Here is a 16976-nt window from a genome sequence, read left to right on the forward strand (position 1 = left end):
AATCAGGTAGGAGCTTTGACCGACAACATCGACCATATCATGAGACTACTAGGAAAGCAGCATGGGCTTCTTGCTGATCAACACATAGAGTTGGGAGCATCAACTGAACAATCCCGCCCAGTACTTGTGTGCCCTGAGCCGCACGCTACGAAGGCATGACCAGGAGGAAGCATGCATGTCCCAACACAAACCCTAGAAACTAATGAGGTCGTCGAGTTATATTTGCGATATACACTAGAAAAAAGAAGGCGGGCTTGGGGAAAGGCTCTGGAGATCACAACTGAAAATGAAGTTCCCTAGGGGCAGAAATGAAAGAAATTCGAGATTAGCTTGGGGATATTCAATAAGCCATTCGAGAAAAGGCCCAACCTCTGTTGACGTCCTTCTCAAACAGATAGAACCACCATTTACGGATGATATCATGCAAGCCCAATTGCCATCCAGATTCTAGATGCCTCAAATATATTCAAGTTCGGGGGATCCAGTCGAACATCTGGAATCCTTCAGAGCATGGATGGGGCTTCACGGTGCTTTCGGACTTGTGATGTGCAGGATGTTCTCCCTAACGCTAACTGGATCTGGCCAGAAGTAGTATAGGCACTTGAAGCCAAAACCCATTGGTTTGTTCACCCGACTTAGCAGGGTGTTCACTACCCAATTCATTTGGAGAAAAGACATAAGAAAACCGTTGACCTACCTCCTTATGATAACACAAAGGGAGGACTAACTCTCGAAGGATTATATCATTTGATTCAACGTTGAGGCTATCTAGGTAGACAACTATTTTGACCAGGTCGCTCTCGCGGCCATGATGGTCGGTCTTAAGTGAGGGAAGTTCCTTTTTTCGATTGGGAGGAATCCCTCGATAACTCTTGCTAATCTCTTCAACAAGCTCAAAAGTATTCTAACATTGATGAGTTATTCAGCATGCACACATAACTACTCGAGGTGAGAGTAGCTCGACAAGAGACAAGAAAAGGAAGGAAGGAGGCACCCAATGCTAGATCCAAAAGGAGAAATGATGACGATTAGAATAGTGTCCCCTGATCTACTCAATCCCCGGAAAGTCAGTTTCGTAGATACACCCCATTGAATACTATGCCAAAACAGGTATTCATGAAGGTAGAGATAAGAGGATTTTGAAGTGGCCAAACAAGATGAGGACTGACTTGGAAAAAAATTAATAAGAATAAATATTGTCATTTTCACCGAGATAATGGTCATAATATGGCTGAATGTTTCAACCTCAAGGAGGAGATCGAATCCCTTTACCAGAGGGGATACTTGCACTAGTTTGTTAAAAGAAGTAAAGAAGATCGACTAGCTAGGTAGCAGGAACGATGCGATGAGAAGAATAACAAGGAAGCAATATACAAAATATGCGCCATCTTCGGAGGACCCACCTGGGGTGGAGATTCAAACTGTGCATGCTGAGCCCATGCACGGAATGTGAACGATATTGAAGGAGAGCATTATGTAAACCTCATTGGGCAACCTAGGAAGATGCCCAAGATGGACTCATGCAACGTCACTTTCACTGAAGAAGACACACGAGGGATCCAATATCCCCATGACAAAACATTAGCGGTCACCATAACCATTACTAACTATAGAGTATATCGGATATTGGTCGATATAAGAAGCTCGATGGACATTTTATTCACAGCCGCCTTCGATAAAATAAGAGTTAGAAGGTCAAGATTATGACCTGTGTGAACCCCCCTACTCAGCTTTGCAGGGGAAAAAATGACCTCCGAAGGAAGTATTCTTCTACTAGTAATGCCGGAGATGGTACCAATTAGGTCACCACCATGATCAACTTTCTGGTGGTAGACTGCCCCTTATAGTGTACAACGTGATCTTTTGTAGGCCGTACTTAAATGCCATATAAGCTTTAGTCTCCAGCTACCACCTCACAATGAAATTTTTGACTGAGTATGGGGTCGGCAAAGTCCGAGGTGACCAATATGAAGCTCGACAATGTTATTCAAAAACTCTCTAAGGGAGGACACAACAGTAACAAGCAATGTAAATCACCACCTTGGAGCCTCGAGAAGATACCATCAAGAGAGGATTGCTGGTGGAGGATCTCGTTATGGTACAACTCGCTAAGGCCGACCCATCTCGCACTATACATGTTTGGTCACTACCTGAACCACAACTCCAGGTAGAGATAGTTGATCTTTCGAAACAACATGCCAACATGTTCTCCTCGTCACACCAGGATATGCCCGAAATAGATCCAACAGATGCACTCCATCGACTGAATGCAGACCCCAACCACAAGCTTGTAAGGCAGAGAAGATGAGAATTTAATCCAGAAAGGTATGCACCAATCAATGAAGAAGTCAATAAGCTCCTTAAAGCTGGATTCGTTGAGGAGGTACATTATCCCGACTGGTTAGCTAATATCGTGCTAGTGAAAAAAACCAACTGGAAGTGGCGAGTTTGCATAGATTATACTGATATAAATAAAGCTTGCCCCAAAGACAGGTTCCCTCTCCTTAAGATCGAGCAACCAATATATGGTACTACTGAGCATTCACTCCTTAGCTTTATGGACGTGTATTCAGGGTATAATCAAGTTGTCATGCACGAACATGACAAGTAGAAATGACCTTTGTCACCGATGGGGGATTGTACTATTACCGAGTAATGTCGTTTGGACTGAAGAACGCTAGTGCAACGTATCAATGCTTGATGAACAAAATATTTGACAAATAGATTGGGAACACAGTGGAAGTTTACATGGGATGACATGCTCGTCAAGAGCTCATTTGTAGAAAACCATGTGGCTAAACTTAAGGAGATGTTCAGGATCCTAAGAAAATACCAAATGAAGCTAAATCTAAGCAAATGTCCTTTTGGCGGAAGCTCGGAAAAATTCTTAGACTTTATGGTCCACCAAAAGGGAATAGAAGCAAACCTTGACAAAATTTGAGCTCTTCTAGAAATGAGTTCTCCTAGCACGACAAAGGAAATTCAGCACCTTACGGCCAGGGTGGCGTTTCTAAACAGGTTTATTTCCCAGGCCACAGACAAGTGCTTGGCTTTTTTTAAGCAGTTGAAGGAAAGTAAGAGATCGACCTGAACAGAAAAATGTTAGCAAACATTCTAGCAACTTAAGACTTACTAATTGGGGTCCCCACCATTGCTCTTCAAGCCACAACCTGGGGAAGGGTTGCTGTAGTATTTAGTTGTATCGCTAATAACAGTCAACTTGGCCTTAGTCCGAGAAGGAGGTGTCCAACGACCCGTCTATTATGTGAGCAAAACCATGGTTGATGTAGAAACACGTTACCCAAAGATAGAAAAGCTAGATCTGGCATTGATTGTATTGTCCCGACATCTCTGACCTTACTTCCAGGTTCATACCATCGTTATCCCGACCAATCAGCCACTCCATCAAATACTGCAGAAACCTGAGGTGTCGGGATGGCTCACTAAGTGGGCGATCGAGCTAGGCGAATTCAACATTGTATACCGACCAAGAGTAGCAATCAAAGGGCAAGCCGTCGCCGACTTCATTACAGATTTCACTCACCCCACACTTCAACAACAGACAAAAGTCAAGCAAAGTGAAGGATCGTAGGCATGGACCCTCCAAGTAGACGAGTCATCAAACACTCAGGGAAGTGGAAAGGGATTGATCCTGACTTCACTGGACCAGGCAAAGCTCTAGCATGCGCTACAATTTGATTTTCAAGCCTCCAACAATGAGGATGAATATGAAGCACTTCTCATCGGCTTGAGATTGGCCAAGGCAATGGGAGCTAGGACATTAAAATTATATAGTGATTCCCAGCTAGTGGTAAACCAAGTTACCACAGAATACCAAGCCAAAGGAGAAAAATGATTGCTTATCTAACCAAAGCCTGAAAACTACTTGAAGGATTCGACAAGTACGAGATCATGCTAGTCCCTAGATTGGAAAACTTTAATGCCGACTCTCTATCTAAGCTAGCCTCATCCATCGACAACAACTTAGCCATGACTGTACCAATTGAATTCTTACCCAAGCCAAGTATCAGCCAACCCGACCAAAAAGGCTCTCCCAATCAACCATCTGCCAAGTTGAATGGACTCAATCGCACGCTACCTACAATAGGGTGAGTTACCTGAGGATAAATTGGAGGCTTGGAAGGTCAAGTACCAATTTGCTCGATACACAATAGTGGGAGATGTCCTATACAAAATGTGATTCTCACTGCCACACCTAAGATGTCTACAGTCAGACAAAGCTGAATATGTATTGAGAGAGATCCACGAAAGCATCTATAGAAATGATCATTCAGGCGGGAGAACCTTATCCTATAAAGTTTCGACAAGGATACTAATGGCCCACAATGCATGAAGACGCAAAGTATTTCATGAGGAAGTGCGATAAGTGCTAGCGCTTCGCAATAGTACTGTGACAACCACCTGAGCAAATGACCCTAATGAGTGGGCCCTGGCTCTTTGCCTAGTGGGGGGTTGACATCATAGGACCCTTGCAAATGGGTAAGGGACAGATCAAGTTCACTATCATCACTGTCGACTACTTCACTAAGTGGTCTAAGGCCGAGCCTTTAGCTCAGATCACCAAATAGAAAATGACCGACTTTATCTGAAAAAACATTGTTTGTAGGTTCGACATTCCCCACAGCATCGTTACTAATAATGATAGGTAGTTCGAAAATGCTCGGTTTTGAGGATTATGTAAAAAAAAAAAAACTCTGCATTCACAATGCTTTCACCTTATTTTGGTATCTCCAAGCCAATGACCAAGTAAAATTAATCAATAAGATCATAAAAATTCACCTCAAAACCAAGCTCGAAAGGTTCAAAGGAACTTGTGTGAAGGAACTACCACATGTTTTGTGGGCATACTAGACCACTGCTCGCTTAACCATCAAGCACCGGGGAGACCCCATTTTCTCTAGCCTTTGCTGCAGAAGGAGTAGTCCTAGTGGAAATTAGAATCCCCTCAAGGCATATTCAACCTAGGGGAAAACAATGCACAAATGATGTTGAATCTTGACTTGCTTGAAGAACTCAGGAGAAAAACGCAAGTGAGGGTTGCCGCCTACTAGCAGAGAGTTACTTGGTATTACAACTCGAGAGTTAAAGTGCGAAGATTCAGAATAGGAGACTTGATACTCCGAGAGAGATCTTTTAGAGTATCAAGGAGCCCAGCTTGGGAGCCTTAGGACCGAGCTGGGAAGGGCCCTACATGGTCACCAGTATAGTCCAACTAGGAAATACTGATTGGATCGGACATGCAGGAGTGAGCCTTACCCTATTCATGGAATCCCGAGCACCTAAATATCTACCATCAGTAGGAGTGGACCTGGGAAATTCTACAAAGACATCTTAGCATACCAAGTAGACAATTCACCTCAAGTGACTGCTACTTGTAAACTCCCCTTTATGAATGAAAGAAAAAAATTCATATTTTCAATCATCAATCTATTGAATGACTAACACAAAACAAATGTATGCACACTACACAACACATGAGGTAACACAAAGATTCAAGCAAAAACTCTCTTTTTATTAATAAAAGAAATTATTACAAAACTATTGTCTAATATATATATATATATATATATATATATATATATATATATATATAAAGGAAGCCTAAGTTTGTCGGAGTTCATCAGCCTCAGGAGCGACAGCTTTCTGGGACCTCAGCGGCATCTTCGTCCAAATAGCCCAAGTCAAGCTCGAGGTATCGACATTGAACCTCTTCATGGTAATTCTGGAAGCTAGCATTGAACATCTCCTCTAGCTCTACCACGTACTCCTCAGAGGCCTTGTAAGCCTCCAAAGCATCCGCTTCTCTCGCAAGAATGGCAAGTTCGACCCTCGCCACCTTGGACTTGGCTTCCTAGGAGCGCACCTCCATCTCGACGACTCTAAATCCGCCCTCAACTAGGTGGGCCTCTGCCTCGATGGCCTTTGCCTCCAGCTTAATGACCTTGGCCAACAAGTCGACCTTCTTGCGTCGTTCAGTGGCCAGATGAGAAGCACTTGCCTCGTGGTCCTCCATGGACACCCTCAAGGCCTCCTTGAGGGCTTTGACCTCCATGTGGGCCACCGCCTGGTCTTTCGTGGCCGTCGCCAGCTCCTAAGACTTCGTGATCTATAGCTCTGCTCTGGTGGCTCCAAGCTTCCTATTAGTGTTGTCCACCTGAGTGTTCAGATCAAGTGAGAATTGACGGATGGTATGAGCCTCGAGTGCGCCCTGAAAAAATAAAGGAGAAGGACCAAGCGTACTAGAAGAAAGCTTTGGTACAAAAGATCCCTGACTGAGGAACGTTGGAAGAAAGGGGACTCAAAAGTTGAAGGAAGATGCAGGTCGACAGAGCTCAGGCTTCGCACAAACAAGTTGATAACCAATAAGGGGGAAAGGCAACATTTATATAGTCCATATGGCGACGCATTTATTACTGACCAAAGCCATGTGGGCTTGAGAAGATGCCTCAACTGATGCACTCCTCCACGTGACAGGGTTAACCCAGGAGAGACCATGATGACCCTGGCGACAACTGTTTACCTGTGATTCATTCGGGGGTTGAATGACGCGTGCCAATTAAAGGGTGTCCCCTTGTACCTTACAATCGCCATCATATCTTTTCGAATCTCACGTTGGGCGCCGACTTTTCGGTTTCCGCCCTCATTATTAAACAACAAATCTAAGTTCAACTTGAAATTTTAACTGTTCTCGCCCTCATCATTAAACGACAAATCTAGGGTGACTAAAATTTAAATTAAAAAAAAAGGGGGGGGATCTATACCAAAACCGAACTGGTCTGTTGTATGGAAAGAACAACTGATCATAGGAAGAGCACCAGAGCAAGTTCTCTAAAATGATAAAGGGTAAAAGCTTGGTGAGCTTGAAAGACACTGTCATCGAGATCCTCCTGGCAGAGAGACTAACCTCAAGCCGAGCACCTCGAGAGACAGGGCTTGGGAACAAAGAGCCCTCCCTCTAGCTGAGTAGACTAACCACCGAAAGGGCGGAGCGAGGATCTTAGAGGATATCTCGCTTCAAATTAAGAAAGAAAATATTTGGCTTCTATCCAAAGACCACGCCGAGAGAGGCAGGCTCGATAAGGCAATACTTTCGGAGGTAGATCCTTATCCAAATAAGGACCCTCCTTCAAATCCAGCATATCCCACTAGGATATGCGGGTCTTGAAGCTGCCTAAACATCCTATAAGTACGCCCATTGCGATGAGAAAGAGGTAAGCACTAAAAACCCTAACTCAAGTCCCACTTCTACTTTCAATTTACTAGCCTTACATAGGCATCGGCGGGTCCCCGGACATAACTGGCACCCCGTTGTCCTTTATGTATTGTTGATGCAGGTATATGTGCATCAACAAGCGTTGTACCCATCCATCCAGATTCAAGCAATAATAATAATAATAATAATAATAACAATAACAACAACAACATGTATTTATCAAGAAGTGATTCAAAAATCCTTGTCGGAGGAAGAGCTTCACATATTTAGAGGTTCATTCACACAATTAGGGGCGTTTGGATCATAAGTTACTTAAATAAGCTATTTATGTCTCAAGTAGCTAATCTTGATTTCTACTTATTTAACTTTAAATTTAAAAGTTATTTATAATTGATTATCTACTGTTGTAAGTAAAAAGGTTGCTGTAAGAAGAAAAAGTAACTTATTCGGTGGTATCCAAATGAGCCCTCAGAGAAACCCTTCAGGTGGCCGATGCTTCCATGGAACTACCCACTTTTTATTTTATTTTAAGAATAAGATTCCCAATTGGAATTGATTAGATGAACTTAGATCATTAATATCGTTAACAATTATATTAGTTATCTTATAGGAAAGAATCTTCATTGAGATGGTCACCCAAGGCTTCCACATATGATAGCATGAATAGATGACCCGGTCTAGCTGATCATTTTGATGGATAGTCTCAACCTGTATCTATAAGCATACGCATGGGTCCCACTCAAGTGGAAGGACCCATGGACCCATGGGTTTGTCTGTATCTCCACTGACGGATGGACCCATGGGTTTGCCTCTATATCTCCACTGACGGATGGACCCCTGGGTTTATCTCTGTATCTCCACTGACGGATAGACCCATGGGTTTATTCTCCTTACTTTCATGGCCAACGATTACTCCGTCCATCAGTTTTTGCGAGACCACAATAGCACGGGTTCTAAAACTCAGGCATATCTAAAATTCACGTGGGCCATACCAGACGTAGCAAGATGGATTGAACGGCCACCATTGGAAACTTTGCGGGAGCCACGCAAGTATCCGGATGATATTTGTTGCTACAGCTTATCTAAGGAGAGCACCCTTTAAAGGTTTCGATGGCATATAAACATAGGATTATTACCACTCAGAAAACTGTAAGTTCTACAAATTTTCCAATGGTGGGCGCGTTCACTCTCCATTGTTTCATGTGGCATTGCTCACACGAGTTTTAGATCTGCCTGATTTTTAAATTACTGTCCTATTATGTTCCTGAAAAACTGATGGACAGGATGGATTTGTCACGGTCATCTCCATGAGCCCTCACAGCTTCCAACAGCAGGGGACACGGATATTTCTATGCCCGACCGGGCACTGGCAATCAGCTTTTATGAGGAGAAATGATCTCATGCGTTCATGTACTAATTACCATATGCACCAGCTATTCGTGGGCTAACTCTGATGCATGAGTAGATTGAAAACCATGGACCTGATGGACTCTTCTTGTTTACAGTACATCCCAAGAATCATCCTTATCAAAATTTAGGCTGGCAACAACATAGTAATCAATGTACAATCATGCTTAAATCCTATAAATTGAATTTGGATCATCTGCATGGCACAAGCAGGAAAATCATGCTTGTTGCAATTGGACTACATCATCATACACTTAAAGGTGTACACGAGTCGGCACAGCTCGACTCGGCTCGGCCACTAGCTGACCCCAGTTCGAACTCAGCTCAGCTTGGTTCAATCAGCAGCTGGGGCCAGTTCAAGCCAACTTCGAGCTAAGATCGAGCTGAGTTCGCCTCTGCAGCATTTTCACAAACACATGGAATGCACCTTCAAATTCTCACTGTTTGTAAAACAACAACATCGGTTTCACAGGTATTTCATCAAATACATTATAGACAACATCAAAATCAAGAAAAAAAAAGTATTTGTTTCACATACATACCTTCCTTACCACCAGCAAACACTTGGTTGGGTCATTTCATTAAACACTTAGTGAGCAACATCAATATCAAAGTAACTGAGTCACCGAACCAGTTCGATCCGAGTTCAATTCGAGCTGGATTCGATCTAAGTCGAGTTGAGCTAGGCCAAGCTTGAACTCGGTTTGAAATTTTTTCAAGCTCAAAAATCAGTCAACTCGAACTCAATTTCGAACCAAGTCGAATCGGGCTTTCTTGAGCCAAGTTGAGCCAGCTAACCGAGCTAACTTGGTTCGTGTAGGGCCTACATACATTGCATTTAATGCAATAGTGCTGACAATGCCAATAATGTCATATATCAATCACAATGTAAGAAAGCAGGATTTTCCTGCCTGTAACAAGCCTACGATCTTGTTTCAAATCCTATATATTCCTCTAGTGTAGCCCACATGAACTTTTTAATGGTATAAGTTTTTGTGTGACCCTTAGTCCTTGTGGGACACATATGAAGTGGATGTAACATAAAAACCAGGCAGACCCTACATTTTATCTTAAATTTTCTATGGTGTACGTCACCCGCTTCGACATCCACAATTTTTACATTTGGTGTGGATCACATGAGTATTGGATTAGGAGGACTTCTTGTAGATGGACCTACAATGAAATGGCAAATATAATGGACGGATTGGATGGTACTTAAACAACATGGTGGGGTCCATAAGAGTATGTGATGGTACCCAAAGAAAAGTGAAAAGAGAAACCCTTTGATATCCTAGAAGAGTGTGATGGATGAAACGCAAGCACGTATGAAATTAATGGCATGCTAAAATTAATTCGGATTATAAATTGTCCAAATCATGAATCCTTGTATACATGTGTTACCAAATAAATAATTAAGATAAGGGTTAGAGTATCCATAGGCAGTAAAATCCCACTACCACGTGAGTTTGTGGGTGTGTGCGGTTGTTTAAAAACTAAAAAAGGAAAGATCATTGTATTATTTCAACATCTAACTGGTGAATATTTCTTGGACGGTTAAAATTGCAACATGAATCATCCTTTTTCAACTGTGATATAACGACACTGTGTTACAACTTGTTTAAATTAAGTAAATGGGCGACATGTATATACTTTATTAATGCATGAGTATCAAATATCATGCACAAGCGAGTATCAAATAAATATTTAAAAGTTACGTTGGATGTTAGCAGTTAACATCACCTTTATTACCTTCAAGAAGTTTTCTTAGACGAAATTATCCTTAAATTTCAACCGTCCACCCGATCCTACGGTGGATTTGTGATCTGTAGAAAATGATTTATTTTATTTATTATTATTTTTTCTCTCTTATAAAGCTTTTATAGAGGATCGCTTCTCTAGATCGAATTGAGAAAGCAAGCCAAGCTCCACCAACCAACGAGAGTTTCCAGACATGAAATTCCTGTTCTTAATCTTCTTTATCTTTGCTCAGTTCCCTTCCTTTCACGGTTGCCATGAGGACGAAAGAGCTGCTCTCCTAAGCTTTAAATCCCTTCTCATGGATCCTTCAGATCGCTTGTCTTCTTGGATGGGTTCGAATTGTTGTGTTTGGCAAGGGATTCTCTGTTCCAACTCTTCTCATATCATCTCCGTCAATCTCCGGAACCCCACACCCGATCTCTTCGTCCGTGGCATCAATTCAGACTACATCCCCATCTCCAACTCCAATTCCACTTCCATCATCGGTACGATATCTCCATCTCTTTTTTCTCTTCGCCATTTACTACCTTGACCTTAGTTTCAATGACTTCAACCATTCCAAGTTTCCTTTTCAGTTAGGGCCTGTTTGGCCTGACGCTGGATATGGGATTAAGACGGATCCCATGGGTTATACTGTTTACATCCCATCCCATTTTCTGTTTGGGGTGGCGGGATAAAAACCATTCCACACACCCTCGTAAACAGTGCCTGTTACCCTAATGGTTTGGCGTCCGAAGCTGTTTTTTATTATTTTTATTTTTTTAGTGAGTGGTGACGTGGACCAATGAGAATTAGGGTATCAGGAATTCTCTGTTGACTTGATAACAGAGGATCCGGACTCTAAGTTTTCACCCCTATGTAGGGCCCTTCAAGATATCAATGAGATATTTACTCCCTCCGTCATTTTCACTTGCCTTCATTCAGCCATGAAAATGTTTTGAGGCAGCTACAAAGCAGTGAGTGGGGCACACCATGAGAAGTAGTGGAGATGCAAACCCATCCATTTGTGACCATCCAAACACCCCGCTGGATATCCCATGGACTATCCCAAACCCATGGGATCAACAGACAAACACTGACACCACCATCATTACCTTAAAAACCATTCCATCCCACTAAATCCCATGGGATCGATCCGGCCAAACAGTTAGGGAATCTGGAAAGACTCGTTTATCTCAACCTCTCCAATTCGATGATTTCCGATTCGATCACGACCCAATTCGCCAACCTCTCGTCGCTACAGATACTCGATCTTTTATGTTCCTATCTCACTAATGACTTCTCATCCTTGTCCATTAGTCTCTCTTCCTTGAAGTCTTCCTTTAACTCCAGGGTTTCCTACATTAACAACGGCAACGTTTCTTGCGCGAATTTGGGTTGGTTGCAGGGATTGGTGAACCTCAGAGAGCTAAGCTTGGATGGAGTTGATCTGTCTACTGCGTCTCAATTGACGAATTGGGCAGAACCCATATCATTTCTTTACAACCTGAGGCAGCTTCATCTCTCTGATTGTGGAATTTCTGGCTCGATTCCGGTTAACCATTTTCTCAACCTCACACATCTGTCTTCACTTGGAATGGGTTTCAATTTTCTCACCTCTACATTCTCAGCTCAGCTAGGTAACCTCACTTCTCTTTCTTCACTCGAGCTCGAAAACTCTCATCTCCAAGGTCACATGGCTTACCTTCCTCAACTACAACAGCTTTATATTGATGACAACCCCGATCTAGCCGTCGATTTAACTTCACTATTCGCACGTCCCTGGCCATACTTGCTAACTCTTTCAATACGTAACACAAACATCTCTGGACTAATCCCACCTTCAATTTCAAATGCTACCACGTTGCTCAATCTCTTCGCATCGGGTAGTTTTATTCAAGGACCTATTCCTACTTCTCTTTTTAACCTTTCAGATTTACAGTATCTAGACCTTGGTGAGAACAACCTAGTAGGTAGCCTTCCTTCTTCAATTTCTGGTCTTAAAAGCCTTGAATTCCTTGTCCTGTTCCAGAATGAATTCAATGGTCAGATACCCGAATCGATATGTGATATTTCTTCACTTCAAACCATTCATTTGGCAAATAATGTTTTCAATGGAAGAATACCCGATTGCATTGGCCGACTTCCCAACATTGAAAAGTTCTATGTCAGTTCTAACTCCATGGAGGCCACTCCCTTTTCATTGATTTCTTTATTTCAAAACTCAACCCCCTATGAAATAGATCTTGGCTCGAGTGGGATAACCGTTAGAACCGATTCATACCCATTTCCATCTAACTTCCAACCTCAAATTCTGGGCCTGCATTCGTGTAATTTGGGAGGAGAAATCCCAGATTTCCTTTCTAATCTGACCCAACTTGTAGCGTTAGATCTGGCTAATAACAGCTTGACTGGAACAATCCCATCTTGGCTATTCAAGCTCCCAAAACTCACTTAGATCTCTCAGGTAACAACCTCCATGGAATTCTTCCCCCCTCTCTTCAACTCCATCGCTTTAATTTCCTGATCTCATTTCTGAATCTGGCAGAAAACAACCTTCAAGGCTCCCTTCCTCTTCTGCTCAAGGATGTTGAAGTTCTCTACCTGTCTGATAACAATTTCACGGTGAAATTCCATCCCAAATCGGACAGCAACTATCCAATGCTAGATACATGACCCTTTCGGGAAACAAACTCTCTGGGGGAATTCCAAATTCTCTCTGTCAGCCGAACAATGTTCATCTACAAGTCCTTGATCTTTCAAACAATGAGCTAACTGGAACAATCCCATCCACTCTAAGGAACTGTAGATCTCTCATTTCTCTAAACCTGGGCAAAAACCGCCTCACCGGAAACCTCCCAACCGAACTAGGATACATAAAAAGTTTAAGCTCTTTGCAACTGAACGACAACCGTGTCGGTGGGCCTTTGCCGAATTCCATCGAGCACCTTCAAAACATGGAGTTCCTGATCTTGGAAAGCAACATGTTGGAAGGTAACATCCCCTCATTTATCGGGAAGCTTCGCAACCTCCGAATTCTAGTCCTCAAGTCGAACTCTTTCAATGGGTCGATCCCAAATGAGATAACCCAGCTGCGGAAACTCCAAATAATCGATTTATCATACAACAAGCTCTCGGGTCTGATCCCTGACGAAATGGGCAATTTCGAAATGCTAGTACGACGGCCCAAAGAAAGAGTACGGCTTGGATACATGATCTCACTCACATACGCTGGCATTGAACTGGATATGGCGACGAAGGGGACCGTGCAGGAATTCCAGTTTGTGTTCTCATACAGCAGCGGAATCGACCTGTCTAGTAATTTCATAGAGGGGAAAATTCCGGCTCAAATGGGCTGGTTGCAGGGCCTTTACATGCTCAATCTATCAAAAAATGCAGTCTCCGGAGCAATTCCAGTGAATTTTGGCAACATGAGCGGTTTAGAATCTTTGGATCTCAGCTTCAACTACTTGGATGGGGAAATACCCATGGCTTTGGCTTCACTTGATTATCTTGGGTTTTTAGATCTCTCTTACAACAATTTGAGCGGGAAGATCCCAAGCGGACTGCGCTTTGATACACTCACTTGGGAGGGGTCAGCTTACATTGGGAATCCTTTGTTGTGTGGGCCCCCCGTGCGAAGATCTTGTGTGGGTACCACAGATCAGACCAATGAGGGAGCAGAAGAGCATGGGAAAGAGACATGGTTGTTTTTTGGTTTTATGGCCATTGGTTATGGTTTTGGGCTCTTGGGACCTTTTCTAGTTTTGGTTGTGGCCAAAAGGAAATGGTGGGATGGGTATTGGAGATTTATTGATGACGTGGCATTAATTGTTATAAAATGGGCGTCGAAGGTTTAATGAGCACCGTTCATTGTATATGTTGCTTAAGTTTAATGTGCAACCAGGTTTGGTAATTGATCAGGTTTGGCCTGGGTTGGGTTTGCCCAGCCCTGACCCATTTACTAAATGGGCTTAAAAAACTGACCTCACCCAGGAAATTATGTGCTGTCAGCTGCACCTTATTGCAGCTTCCGTATTTCCACATTGGTGTGGTTCTTACTCTTTCATTAGTACTTGATTGATTTGAATTGATCTTGCCTTGGTGGCATGCATTGGTTATTAGATTCTTAATTTAGAAGGGATTATAACCAGGGGTTTCAACTGGCAGAGTATTCCAAATGGACACTCAAATGTTGCCTGACATGATCTGGATATTTGTGTTGCTAAATGGGTGTGGGTGTGAGTGTAGTTTTGGGTAATTTTTTAAGTTCTATTAATAAATGAGCAGATGCAGGTGTACCCTAACCTATATTTATAAATAAATAATAAAAAAATATTCCATATATTAAAATTTATAATAGTGGATCATCTAGATGAAACCTACCAATTATCCATTTTGACATGGAAATGTGGGCCATCCAAGGTTTAAAACAACTTTGTGTCAGATACATGTTGAATATATTACAGGGGCATGGGTGGGTATGAGACTTGACATGCAGGCACACAGAAATTGTACATTTGGTAAACAACATCTCCTGTTAATTTGGTTTTTTTTTTTTTTTTTTTAAAGGAAACAGGTGGAATCAGCGCACCTGTATTTTATTGCCAAAAGGAGATATACAGCCGTGTACTTCGGGTGGGCTCCACGAAAAAGCAATGGGCCTCACCTATCATATAGCAAATACCAACCTACACGGGAAGAAATCCAGAAAGGAAAAAATAAAATAAAAGGAAATAAAAGAATAGGAGGATCACATGCCATTGCAGCACCTTGAACTAAATCAGCCCTGTAGGAAGTATAACATAAGCAGAAACCTGACCTAATCAGCAACCTTAGCAATTATACACATCAACAAACTCCAACCCCCTTGGGGCTGGAACAGCCTGCAAACATGATGTAGAGTGGGTTGTGGACTTTTTCATGTCCAAGATGGATCAGAGAAGGCCCGTCAGAGCAGAAGTCATCATGACGGTCAGAACTTTAAAACATGCATATCTCACGAACGAACCGGAATGAGTTAATTGACGTACCATATATGATTTTGGGGTAGGACGAGCTACTTTAGCCAACCAATGCGGGGTTGCCCATGATGAATTTATGGCATTCCATTAGATCAACGGTCGAATTTCCTGTTTATTTCCATTTTTACTATTTTTAGTAAGTTTTAATTTTATTAGGACTCTTCATCCTTTGAGATTTAGGAGTTGTGTTCAACATGAAAAGTTCTTAGAAAAATTAGGAGAATAACGTGGTTAAGCCACATAGGACACTTACAAATAGTAAATTTAGTAAGTTACAAATTTTAGAGAGTTTTAGTTGTAGTTTAATTCTGAAATTTCTTCTCAAGCTTGATATCCCTATTTAAATGGTTGTAAACTTGTTTATTTCATTCATCAATAAAATTACGAATTTTATAAAATTTATTTATATTTTTCTTGCTTTTCTCGTGGATTTGAGAAGTCTCAAAATACCAATAGGCCAATAGACGGAGGTGTCAAGACAACTACTCAAAATGCCAATAGGCCAAGGTTCTATCTTTAGAGTCTTCAAGCAGATCCATAGATGGACGGAGCTTCTTGCTGGGATATATGGCTACGACCACCAGCAAGATCCACTCCACTGCTGCTGAAACTTCTGCAGTGGCCACTGCTGCTGAACCTGAAGATGCTTGTGCAGGGAATATCTTATGCAGCAGAGACCCTAACCCTCACAAGGCTTGTCTGTATAGGAACTAAACCTGAACACAAAAAGCCTCTGCAAGTGATGACCCAAAGCTTCCCTGCCAGCCCACCAAGATCCGTGACTGTGTCATCTGAACAAAATCTGCCACCTCAAACCAGCTTCCTCGACTCAATCCTATTAAACTGGTTAAATTGTGGAAATTACTGTGACGAAGTGACAGTTGCAAAATTAAATTGGTTGAATAATCCTAACCTTCACTTTGTAGACTTTATTGAAATAGGACCATCGAATATTTTTCACTTTTAACCTTCCCCAAATGTTCACCAATAATAAGTAGATAATTAAAAATGTTAACTTTTGGTTCATTCTACATCTGATCTAGGCCCATAATTTGGACAGTTTAAAATTTAATTACTTTTGCTCCAAGTATGTAATTCCACCATGTGATGGATTAAAAATAACATGAGGAAGGTTTTTATTATTATTATTATTATTATTATTATTATTATTATTATTATTATTATAGTTTTTAGTTTTTTAATTTAGAAAAGCACGTTATTATAGCATATTTTATTAATTTTTTAAAAGAAAATTACTTTAAAAAAAAAATTCTGCTATAAAATTTAATTTTTTGAGATAATAGTATGGATTTTATTATTATTATTATTTTTTTAATATTAAGTCTTTAATCAGTACCTGCAACCTTAACGGGTACATCAGCACTTGAGAGGGTATGGTTATGGGTGCCTTTCAGGCCCAACATATGGGTACGAATGTAGTATCCATTGGTGGATAAGGTATAGGTAGAGCTGGGCATCAAGTCGAGTTGGACTGACTTAGGGCTAACCCAACTTGATCCGATTTTGAAATAGACCTTACTCAAACTCGATCCGACTCGGTACCGAATCTAGCA

The 16976-nt window shown here is 41.7% G+C and overlaps 1 protein-coding gene across 1 annotated transcript; it reads left to right on the forward strand.

Annotated features, from left to right (window-relative positions):
- The first annotated feature begins 11549 nt into the window (after nucleotides 1-11549).
- Nucleotides 11550-14256, forward strand: LOC131247123 (receptor-like protein EIX1). Its single transcript, XM_058247561.1, has 2 exons — nucleotides 11550-12827; nucleotides 13000-14256. Exons 1-2 carry the CDS (start codon nucleotides 11592-11594, stop codon nucleotides 14236-14238), a joined length of 2475 nt encoding a protein of 824 aa, XP_058103544.1. The 5' UTR covers nucleotides 11550-11591; the 3' UTR covers nucleotides 14239-14256.
- Nucleotides 14257-16976: the final 2720 nt, after the last annotated feature.

The sequence above is a fragment of the Magnolia sinica genome, chromosome 5, assembly GCF_029962835.1.
Source record: "Magnolia sinica isolate HGM2019 chromosome 5, MsV1, whole genome shotgun sequence".
In the NCBI taxonomy this organism is placed as follows: domain Eukaryota; kingdom Viridiplantae; phylum Streptophyta; class Magnoliopsida; order Magnoliales; family Magnoliaceae; genus Magnolia; species Magnolia sinica.

What these genes read in the sequence shown, in the direction of transcription:
- LOC131247123 (XM_058247561.1), top strand. Translation starts at nt 11,592, where the DNA reads ATGATTTCCGATTCGATCACGACCCAATTCGCCAACCTCTCGTCGCTA. An exon ending in GGCTATTCAAGCTCCCAAAA is followed by an intron (nt 12,828 to 12,999) that starts CTCACTTAGATC and finishes TGATAACAATTT; the next exon opens with CACGGTGAAATTCCATCCCA.